The sequence below is a fragment of the Pleurodeles waltl genome, chromosome 1_1, assembly GCF_031143425.1.
Source record: "Pleurodeles waltl isolate 20211129_DDA chromosome 1_1, aPleWal1.hap1.20221129, whole genome shotgun sequence".
Taxonomy (NCBI): domain Eukaryota; kingdom Metazoa; phylum Chordata; class Amphibia; order Caudata; family Salamandridae; genus Pleurodeles; species Pleurodeles waltl.
This window is the reverse complement of record NC_090436.1, coordinates 983,518,568-983,530,756: the sequence shown is the minus strand read 5'-3', so window position 1 is coordinate 983,530,756 and position 12,189 is coordinate 983,518,568. Positions and strand designations below refer to the sequence as shown.

The 12,189-nt window shown below is 42.5% G+C and overlaps 1 protein-coding gene across 1 annotated transcript in view; it reads left to right on the top strand.

Annotated features, from left to right (window-relative positions):
• Positions 1–12,189, top strand: part of LOC138290716 (ovochymase-2-like) — a 559,559-nt gene that overhangs the window by 98,850 nt on the left and 448,520 nt on the right. The window contains exons 3-4 of the mRNA XM_069230265.1: positions 1,324–1,417; positions 6,281–6,421. Of these exons, the coding sequence (XP_069086366.1) occupies positions 1,324–1,417; positions 6,281–6,421 (235 nt within the window). The remainder of the gene's footprint in view (positions 1–1,323; positions 1,418–6,280; positions 6,422–12,189) is intronic.

The following is a 12,189-nucleotide window of genomic DNA, read 5'->3' as shown; positions in this document are numbered from 1 at the left end:
GTGCAAACGCTGCGCTAAAAAAGTATAAATATGGGACCCCCCACCCCCGCAAAATGGCACTTTTGGCTACCTCCATAGAAAATATGGTGCCTGCCTACTTGTGCCTGGTGCCTGGGGTGGTAGCTCACATGTTCTTATCTTAGAAAGGCACTGGTGAGGGCCAGGGAAGGTGTCACTGCATCACCTTTTACTTTTTTAGCGCCGCTTTGTGTCATTTTGTGACGCAAAAGTGGCACAAACTTACAAAATAGAATTGTATTTTGGAAGTTTGCACCACTTTAGCGTAAAAAAATGACGCAAATGCGGCGCTGAAATAGTATAAATATGGGCCTAAGAAGGGAATATAAACCTGCCATGCATTCTGAAAAACCGAATGGTATCCATCAACAAAATGTCACCTCATCGAAACCCTGCCCTATCCCACTTATGGCACAATTGTTCCAAACAAACACCTACTGACATAAGGCAAAACCGAAACCTTCCATCTTTTGTAATCACCTAAACCCATCTTTTTTGTTTCTTTTTGAACTAATGCTGCTCTTCCTTCTTAATAAATGGAACAGCATTTTTTCTTAATTGGATTCATCCTTTCATTGTTCCTCCTTAAATGGATTTTCTGAACTGTTATCATTACCTACCATGTGGCTAATGTTGATACCTAATGCCAGCTTGTTATTTTATATGAGACTGATTGAGATCTTCCTGAAGAGCTCTGAAACAATCTCTGGTGCAAAAGTGCAAAAGTGCTATAAAACTGTTACATTTTTGGTAAATTACAAATTTGGGCTTTCAAAGTAAGATGTCTGCTGGTCAAAGTCCATTCATTTTGCTACCTTAAAAATGTGGCATTTTACATCTCTCCACCAACCCGCCACCCCCGCAAAATGGCACCTTTGGCTACCTCCATAGAAATATGGTGCCTGCCTACTTGTGCCTGGTGCCTGGGGTGGTAGCTCACATGTTCTTATCTAAGAAAGGCACTGGTGAGGGCCAGGGAAGGTGTCACCTCATCACCTTTTACTGACTTTAATATGCATGTCCATGTTGGGAAAATTAACGTGATCTAAGGAAGTCCTTACATGTATGAAAGAGGTGATTTCATAAGCAAAACGTATTTTATGCAGGGTTCCATCCAAGATCCTGGCACTTACAAATCATGCTACAGTAAATCACATTCCACTTTTTACTTTTCCGAGCCATGGTAAAATATGAAATCAATAGCCTAAACACTAGGCCACGTTGTTACGGACACACAAATAAAGATATGGATGCTGTTTTAGAGCACAAATTGCAGCCTTGATGTATGATGTCGTTACATTTCAGGTAATCCACCTTTGGTTTGAAGAATTCTCCCTGGAGGACACCTTGCTTTGCAGTGGGGATCATGTCGCCATCAGGGACAATTTGGCCATGCTTGGTGAGTCCTGCACCTGAAAAACTGCTATTTCACACCCACCCTTCCTGGTTCCCTGCTTAGTTGTCACCACGCATTATCCATACAGTAGTGTCTGACTGGTGACCCAATGAATGTATGAAGCAGAGAATCAAGGATATTTATATATAACTTGTTAGGTTATAGCTACAAATGTTAAATGTATATATGTTGAACAAACCCGGGTCATGACACGATATAAAGTCTAAGGGCCATATTTATACTCCGTTTGCGCCGAAATTGCGTCGTTTTTTTTGACGCAATTTCGACGCAAAACTAACGCCAACTAACGCCATATTTATACTATGGCGTTAGAGGCGAATAGCGCCAAAGTTCCCGGAATGTGCGTCATTTTTTAGCGTGAACCCCTTCCTTGCGTTAATGATATGCAAGGGAGGCGTTCCCGTCTAAAAAATGACTCCCAGGCCTTTACGTGGTATTTATACTCCCGGGCCAAAGAGACGCCCGGGAGTGGGCGTGGCTAAAAACAGCGCATTTGCGCCGCTTTTTAACGCCTGGGTCAGGCATGGCGTTAAGGGACAAGTGGGCTCAAAATGAGCCCAGAGTGCCCTCCCCTGCCCCCAGGGACCCCCCCTGCCACCCTTGCCCACCCCAGGAGGACACCCAAGGCTGGAGGGACCCACCCCAGGGACATTCAGGTAAGTATTTTGTTTATTTTTTTTAAATAATTTTTTGTGGCATAGGGGGGCCTGATTTGTGCCCCCCTACATGCCACTATGCCCAATGACCATGCCCAGGGGACAGAAGTCCCCTGGGCATGGCCATTGGGCAAGGGGGCATGACTCCTATCTTTACAATGATAGGAGTCATGTTGATGGGGGATGGGCGTCGAAAATAAATGGCGCAAGTCGGGTTACGACGATTTTTTCGACGTAACCTGACTTGCCCCATTTTAAGACGCCCATGCGCCATTTTCCCCCTACGCCGGCGCTGCCTGGTGTACGTGGTTTTTCTCGCGCACACCAGGCAGCGCCGGTCTGCTTGCGCCGGCTAACGCCATTCAATAAATACGGCGCCCGCATGGCGCTTCAGAATGTCGTTAGCCGGCGCAAAACTTTTTGACGCTAAACTGCGTTAGCGCAGTTTAGCGTCAAAAAGTATAAATATGGGCCTAAGTGAGGAAGGCTCACCAGGAACAAGTGAGGCCCATATTTATACTTTTTGACGCGAAACTGCGCTAACGCAGTTTAGCGTCAAAAAGTTTTGCGCCGGCTAACGACATTCTGAAGCGCCATGCGGGAGCCGTATTTATTGAATGGCGTTAGCCGGCGCAAGCAGACCGGCGCTGCCTGGTGTGCGCGAGAAAAACCACGTACACCAGGCAGCGCCGGCGTAGGGGGAAAATGGCGCATGGGCGTCTTAAAATGGGGCAAGTCAGGTTACGTCGAAAAAATCGTCGTAACCCGACTTGCGCCATTTATTTTCGACGCCCATCCCCCATCAACATGACTCCTATCATTGTAAAGATAGGAGTCATGCCCCCTTGCCCAATGGCCATGCCCAGGGGACTTCTGTCCCCTGGGCATGGTCATTGGGCATAGTGGCATGTAGGGGGGCACAAATCAGGCCCCCCTATGCCACAAAAAATTATAAAAAAAAAATAAACAAAATACTTACCTGAATGTCCCTGGGGTGGGTCCCTCCAGCCTTGGGTGTCCTCCTGGGGTGGGCAAGGGTGGCAGGGGGGGTCCCTGGGGGCAGGGGAGGGCACTCTGGGCTCATTTTGAGCCCACTTGTCCCTTAACGCCATGCCTGACCCAGGCGTTAAAAAGCGGCGCAAATGCGCCGTTTTTAGCCACGCCCACTCCCGGGCGTCTCTTTTGCCCGGGAGTATAAATACCACGTAAAGGCCTGGGAGTCATTTTTTAGACGGGAACGCCTCCCTTGCATATCATTAACGCAAGGAAGGGGTTCACGCTAAAAAATGACGCACATTCCGGGAACTTTGGCGCTATTCGCCTCTAACGCCATAGTATAAATATGGCGTTAGTTGGCGTTAGTTTTGCGTCGAAATTGCGTCAAAAAAAACGACGCAATTTCGGCGCAAACGGAGTATAAATATGGCCCTGAATTTTACTTCGAGGAAGTGAAGGGAATATACATTAAACATCCTTTAAGACGGGCTAATCCAGTAGCACAATCAGTAGCAGAACTGCAAAAGCATTGGCAATGCACACGCTTCTTGGGTGTCTGCTGCATATCTCTGTGTGTGCTTGTGTGCGTGTGTGTGGGTGCGTGTGCTCGCGCGCTCGTGTAACTGCATAAACACATTTCCTGCATACAAAAGCAAATAATGATTGGCCCTATCGCGAGGAGTGTCCGTTGAAAGAGAGGTGCAAATGCAACTAAGGGAGCCCGGAATGCAGGTGGGTTGTGCAGGGTGCAAGCAGAGACAGTGCATAGGGGAGTAGATGCAGGGTATAGGGAATCACAAGGTGCACAGAGGTGGTGCAGAGTTCACATGCAGTGAAAAGGGGTGAGGGGTGTGGGTAGAGTCCAACTGGGAAGGTCAGGCTGCACGGAGTACAGCTGTACGGTAGGCAGACCTAAGCTGTTTATGGATTCCAGCTCTTGGCCCTTTACCTTTAGATATGGTTGGCTCAGAGGCAGTTCTAGTTGTCTCACCAGACTCTTGTAGGACTGCTACCCAGCAGCGGCACCTGTCTCTGGTCAGCCATAAAAATCTAGGGACCAAGCTGGACATCACAGAGTTGCACACACCAGGCTTTAAAAGGAGTGCAGAAACACATTCAATCACATATCCTTTGCCTTACACCACAAGGAAGCACTAACATCTGCTTCAGATTTTTTTACGCTAGTTTGGCGCTTTGCAGGATTAGCGTAAAAAATTGTGACCCTAATCCTTCAAAGCACGCAAGAGCACATTGTAACCAATGGGAGCCTCCTTTTAATGCCTGCTCAGCACAGACGTTAATAGCACTGAAAAATAGTGACGCAAATAAATCTCTTAGATTTCTTTGCCCCATTTTTTCAGCTCTCCTATTGGGGGAATGCTCACTTTGCATACATTATGAATGGAGCTACGTTTTTAGCCATCTAACGCTACATTAGCATAAAAAAGTATGCTAATGTGTCGTTAGAATGGCACTAGGCCCCCCTAAATCTAGGCCTAAGTTTTAATCTAGTACCAGAAGGGCGGATTTGACAGGTCAATGTATGGGCTGTTTGGCTTTTGTCAGAATGCTTATGGTCTGGTGGGATGGTTTTTAATGTGGATTTCCCTGATATGATCACATATATTGCACACAGCAAGCACAAATGCATGCAATCTCCGATAATTAGTAACACAAGTACACATTGTGTTTTTACAAGTTCAAAACTGCCGTGATTTGCAGAATGTGGGACACTTTTCAGCTATCTCATTTGGCAATGGTGCACTAGTATTTTGGTTCCAGGGCTTAATTTCTGTCCCGGTGCGTTCCTGGTGAAGATTGTATTAAAATGATAGGGGCCAAGTGTGGAAAGACAGGAATCGGGAGGTGTGACTTCTTTGGATCTGATACACAGACATTATTGTGGAAGCACGTTTCATTGCTCAGGCGGGCTAACAAATACATTAAAGTCACGGACATCCATAAAGGAGCTGCAACACAGGTTTGAAGTGGACAACTTGAGAGAAATATTCTCTTAATATCACCCAGCATTAATAAAGACATAATAGGGGACAGGAAACGCATGGTGGTGCAATGCATGTTTCGTAAGTTTTCATCCATTTTTATCTAAATATGCAGTTTTAAGCAACGATCAGAATGTCTGGGAGTCGTTTCATATTATCAATGTGTCCATTCTCTACTTACATGGATATAACGTGGTTGAACATTTGCTTATCTGCATTGACCATGTTCACGAGTGACAGCAGTGTTCCTAATATACATGCACTGAAAATATAATGCATTTTTTGCAGTCTCTCTTCAGACAGTTACTGGTGTCTGTCAGGAGACAGCATTGTAGAACATACTCCACACAGCCAATCCAGACACACAATTGGCTGGCCTTCATGCCAATCTCTGTTGTCTAGCTCCTGTTTGTTGCTTTCCTAGCTTTCTGTGTTTGACCCTCCCATAGGAGCTTTTTGGTTTCACTGTCTGTAGATATGTAATTCTCCTTGCTCCAAACACAGCATTGCAAACAGAGGCACATTTAAACAATACTAGTTTGCCGTCTTTCAGTGCCACCAGATGGTCATGGTCACTAGAAAAACTGCAGGAAAAATGTAGACGATAGCACTGATCTTGACTGTTCACTATAGGCAAGCACTGACAGAGCCAATCAAACTTTGTTGTAGGTAAAGGTAAGTAAGAGTGATTGGCATTGCTTATCCTTGTTAATTTAATACAGTGGCTTTAAGTCTAAGCTTTCATTGCTGTTATAGTTCCATATAGCTCAGAAAGTAGACTATGTACCGCCCTGTGCATCTGACTGAAAAAAACACCTTAGAAATATGAAAGAATTTGTCTGACAAAAGCTCCTTAAAAGAATATAGTAACTACTTAAGTACGTTAATTATTCCTGCACTCGGTGATGAGAATTGTAAAAAGCTAAAATAACAAAATAGGATTTGCAGCATTCTGCGGTGTGCATCGATGCCCTGCGTCTATTCCTGAAACGAGTATGTATTCTAAAGCAACCTCTTAAGATTCCGCTCACTCCTACACTGTACAAACCAATGAATAAAATTCAGGTAAATAAGGCGACTAACTGAAGTACTGCCACCTGGTGGTAGTTGCCATGATGACAGCTACCGGCAGCTTCAACGACGTCTCATTCAATTTATAATCTATTTGTCTTTCTTTTTGCATTTCTCAGGTAAATATTGTGGGCACGCGATCCCGAAAAGCCTGGTTTCAGTGGGTAACAAGCTGACAATTTTCTTTGCCAGCAACAGCAAAACGACGGACAAAGGATTTAAAGCGTTTTATGAAGCAATTGATCCAGCCAGGACATCAGGTACAAATAGAACAAGCATTTGCAAGGCGATCGGTCTCGAAATCGCGAGAGTTAGTGTTGTTTTGTATATGACAATGGGCCGTATTTACAAGGCCCTGGCGCATCCTTGCGCCACACTAGCATCACTTTCTTTTACACTAATGTGACTCAAGGAGGCAATTTTCTCCACGCCATATTTACAAAGTGGTGCAATGCATGCATTGCACCACTTTTCTACCCCTTGCACCACATTATGCCTGCATTAGGAATAATGCATGCAAGGAGGGGCGTTCCGACGTTAGGATACCAGCACAAATGGCGCAGTGTAATCTACAAGATATCACTGCACCATTTTTGCCGCCATTTTTAACACCAAAGCAGGCGTTTTTGGCAGGGGCGAAGCAAGAAAACTGGGGCGTCAGCACTGATGCTCCAGTTTCTTGTAAATATGCCCTAATGTGTTTTACCCCTGTACTTTGGTTTGGAGTGGATGTATGTGGTTTGGAGTGGAATTATGTATGTTAAATTGGAATTGCCAGTTGTGGAATTGTGTAGTGTGTAGTTTATTTGTGTAGTGGAATTGTGTGGCATGGTGAATGGATAGGGTTGAGAGCTGCACAGAACAGATAGAAAGGAAGTGGGGCAGTGGGTGTGTGGGGAAAGATGACAGGGTTGTTGGAAGTGCAATGAAAAGATGGATTGTATTGGAATTGTTTGTTGTCGAAGTGTGTGGTGTGGGATTGTGGGGTGTGATGTGGAGTTGTGTAGCGGAAATTGTGCCATGGTATGCTGTGGAAAGACGTGGATAGTAACTAAATTGTTTTAACTGTCATGAAATTATGAAAAGTGAGATTGTTGTTATGGAGTTAGTTATGTAGAATGGCATTGTGTGTTGTTTTGTGGCATGTTGTGAATTTGAATTATGGGGTGTGCTGTTAAATTATGAGGAATTTTGTTGAAATTTGTGATTTATCTTGGAGGTATGTGGTGTGTTGCGGAACTGTTTTCATTAGTTGAAATATGTATTTTGGTATTAATGTGCTGTGTATTGGAAATGTGTTGAGTTGAATTGTGTGGCATAGAACTGTGTGGCACTGAATGGAATTATTATCTTTTGAATTAACTGTCATGGTGTCTAGCACATTTATGTAGTTTGCTGGTAGTGGCAGAGAGGGCATTTATGTGGAGTGTTTTTGTGTTGTGAGTACATTGTAAATATGTGCAGGGTAAATATGTGGTGCTGAGTGGTATTACGTGGGGTGTAATTATGTTGTGTGGTGCAGAATTGTGTGCATTCAATTGTGTGGCATTGTGTGGAATTATGCGGGGTGGTTTAGAGTGGTATTGTGTGTATGGAGTGGAGTATTATTATAAGGTGTGGAATTATGTGTCATATTACGAAGTTGAATTTATTTTGTGTTGTGTAATTATGTGTTTTAGAATTTAGCGTGATATATGGATTGCAAATATGTGGCATATAGTGTAGATTGGAGTGGAATTATGTGTAGTGGAATTATCTACTGTTGAATTGTATTGTGTGGAGTGTATTTATATTGTTTGTCATGGAGTGTAATTATGTAACATATTGGTATTATGTAAAGTGGAATTATTTGGTAGGGACCAGAGTTGACTTATGTGGGGTTTTATTGGTTTGTAATTATTTGGCATGGAGTCGAATTATGTGGAGCGGAATTGTGTGTAGTTGAAATGTGTGGCATCTCATTATGAGATGTTAAAATGTATCGTATGTAGTGGATTTATGCGTCATGGATTTGTTCATTGTGGAATTGTGTGACACTTTTAGCAAATTTCGATGTTTTACCCAACTGTGCTTTGCATTTTGGACCTTACAGGTCTATACTTATAAAAAGTAAAGTGAAATTATAGTATCCGACATTCAAAATGGTACTGAACATCTATTTCACTTACCTATTTTATGACTACTTTTATTTATTTATTTTAAATGCCTAGCATATTTTGGAAAATAGGGGAATACCGAATGGAAATGTTTAAAGTTACAAGTTTGTAATTGAAATTCCTAATGACATTTCTTGTGTTAGGGCTGCATTGATATTTGAAGGGTTACAGATTTTTACCAAAGGCAAAACAATATTTTACATGTCATGCTTTGAGATTTATTCTAGATGAACATGAAGATTTGGTTAAACAGCAAAGAAGGTGGAGCTGTGCAACTTAAGAACTATTTGTTACACTAATATTCTGATAGTATGTGTAACATGATGGTGGGATGGTGGCTGTGGGGCTAACAGGGAGATGGGCCATCTTTCATATCAACTCTAAACGTCAAAATACTTCAAGAAAGCCAAACATTGGCATAGGCAGTAGTTCTTGCCTTTGGGACCAGGTGAGTGTTTAGCTAGAGCTACTGGCTCTGCCAATGTCTTTAAGTTATGTTTTATAGCAGCGTGGCTGGTGTGTAGCATGTTGAAAAGTTATAATATGAAATTGTTATAAGCATTTCTGTTTATTTATTTATAACCAAGCATCTATTCTGTACTACTGAACAATTCTATTAAAAAGTGTTTGTGATGCTGGTAACTTTTTTGTATTGCTTTTTTGTAATATATATATATGATCCATGAGTAAGGCTGTTGCTGAAACGCGTTGGATTTGTGTGCTGAAATAAATTGATTTGCATCTTGGAGGTGTCCTGGGTCTACTGTGATTTGAAGGAGTGTTGGAAGATTTATTGGGGCCTCTCGGAGCCCACCCAGGACCGCTGTGTGGTGTTCCTGCAGTCCGAGTGTTCTATGTGAATTATATATATATATATATATATATATATATATATATATATATATATAGACACACACAGATATATATATATATATATATATATATTTTTTTTTTATTTTATTTTTTTTTGAGAATGGGATATAAGTAACATGAGGATGGATGTTGGGAAATAGTATTTGAATTTCTACAGTTGTTGGAGACAGGTAGCAGAGGAGCATGAAGAGATGCTATATTTTGAGGATAGATTACATTAGTGGTAATGGTGCATTTTTTAAACTGTGTGTACAGAGTGTGAAATCAGTATAATGTTATATATAGAAGTATTGATGGTAGAGAAAGAGAATTAAACTGTGAGGTAAGAGACTCTGTGTTGGGGCCGAAGAAACAAATATGTGACAAAGCATAAGTGAGTTAGTATTGGAGTAGAGCCATAAAATAGAAAGAAAGATACCCAGAGGAAGGAGAAATGGTGACAGAGAAACACAAGACAGAGATAGAATAAGAAAGTATGTGTGTTTGTGGTTGAGGGAGAGATACAGGAAGCAAAAGAGAGAATGAGTGAATCTAAGAGAGGGGGAACAGATAGCGCTTGTTAGAATGATAGTTATTATTATAGGATATATTGAAAGAAATCCTATATTCAAAGAAATAGAGGATGCTTAGTGTTATAAAAAGCAAGGAATGGCTGAAGGGGTGTCATGACAAATGAGCGGCGGACTTGTATATAGGAAAAGAAAAACAAATAGGCATTGAAGTGATAGTTGGAGACTGCGTTATGTAAACTAAAAGTACAGCATGGGTGAGAAACTAGCATTTTAGAAGAAGTGCTTGAGAGCACCGGGCTGCAAGAACTAATCACTCCCGGCATGGGAAATAAAGAGTGTCAACACATTTTCACTCAGAATGACCACTGACTTGAATTGTGCTTCACATCTTTGTGCAAAAATGTCACTCACTCTTGGCCATTCAAGTTAACTTGTTGATCCGGTACCAGTTATGTACAATTAAATTACATCATTACTTTTGAAGCTACACGAGATACAAGGAGAAGAGGATGCAGGGGCAAACAGACAAAATGATAATTAGAAGCATCTGAAGGGTTAAAGGATGCATAGGTGGGACAAATAGTCAAAATGTGGGGTGGATAGTTGGATAGTGGATAGTTGAGACAGTCAGGTGTTTTGAGCATGAGAAGGACTCGGTCTTCCCCTGTAGGGCTTCCTAATTATCTGGTATCCGCCTCAGGCTCCGGTATCAGGGGAGGGATTAGGGTAAAATTGAGATTTTCCTAGCCTTGGTGTCTGAAAGGCTAGATTTTATTAAAGACACAGAGGCGAGTATTATGCAGTCTTTTCTTGCTTTATTTCTTAACAGCAGCCAAGTAAAAACTACAGTACCCAGAAAAAAGAAAACTACAATGATGACATCATAACTGCAACAGCCAATAGAATAACATACAGTAATACTAATATCTTAACTGCGAGCAACAAGTCCTCTTTTCTTGATGCAAAACTAAAGAGGAGAAGTAACAAACAAAACGGCATAGAAAATAGAAACCAAAGTCACAATGTCCATGCAGCAATCTCGAATATGGCGAAAGTGGAGAGCCATCTGGGAATAGACGTTGCCAGGCGAATCCAAAATCGGTAAGAGTTGTTCGTGTGCATCATGTCTGGCCAACGCCGGAAGAGGGAGTTGGCACTGAAAGAAAGATACAGGGCGGGTTAAAATAGTGGTGGGATAATACTCGCCTCCGTGTCTTTAATAAAATCTAGCCTTTCAGACACCAAGGCTAGGAAAATCTCAATTTTATTACAAGACCGGAGGCTCATATTATGCATGTTCAAAGCATAGCAATGACAGAATCTGAAACATGAGAAACTGGTTTACAATAAAAAGTTCTAAACGTATTTTCACTCAACCAGTCTGCAGACTTGAGAATATCCTGTAGAGAGGATCCTGCCCAAAAGGCGCGAGAGGCCATAGCACCTCTGGCCGAATGGGCACCGAAGGCAGTTATATCAATGCCAGCTAAGGACATGACCCATTTAACCCAACGAGCCAGAGTAGGGGAAGAAACAGGGTTATGTGGTTTCTGAAAGGAAATGAGCAATTGGGAGGCAGAGGACGATCTCAAATCTGCAGTACGAGTCACATAAGTTTTGAGACAATTTCCAACACATAGTTTGGGTTGAGAGGGAAAAAATGGATAATTAACACAAGCTAAATTAGTTTTCGTACGTCTCTTGACCTGGAAAGAAACACCAAGGGGGGAGAAGAAAAAGGAAGAAACATCTAACGCTTTAACGTCTGAGACACGCTTGATAGAAACCAGACATAAAAGCATGGTTAACTTGGCCGAAAGCTGTTTGAGAGATAGCAAATCATTATTAGGCCAAGAGGTGAGAAAGCATAATACTAGATTAACATCCCACATGACATTATATTTAGGAGACGGAGGAAAAACGTATCTTACTCCCTTTAATAATTGGCAAACGAGAGGATGTTCACCAATTGGCCTACCATCAACTCTTTGATGCTCCGCAGAGATGGCGGATCTGTACATGTTAATAGTGCAATAGGCTTTACCTTGAGAGGCTAAAGAAGCCAGGAAATTTATAACCAAAACTACATTTGCCGAAAAGGGATCTGAACTCCTGTCCAAACACCAGCTGCTCCAAAGGGCCAAAGCGGATTTATAGGCACTGGAGGTTCCAGGGGCCCTGGCCTGTTGGATGAGTCTAGCAGCATCCTCCGAAATTCCTGGGGTTCTCCAGGACGCCCCGAAATTCTCCAGGCTATGAGGAACAAGGAGCCGTTGAGAACTAACTGATGTCGTTGGCCCTGGGGATCCAAGAGGAGGTCGGGAAAGTGAGGAAGCCAGATGGGCCGATCGATTGCCAACTCCAAGAGAGTTGGATACCACGGTTGGGTCTGCCAAAAAGGAGTTACAATCACCAGAGTGGACAGTTGTCTGCGTACTTGAGCGAGAACCCGGGGAATGAAAAGGAAGGGAGGAAATGCATAAAGAA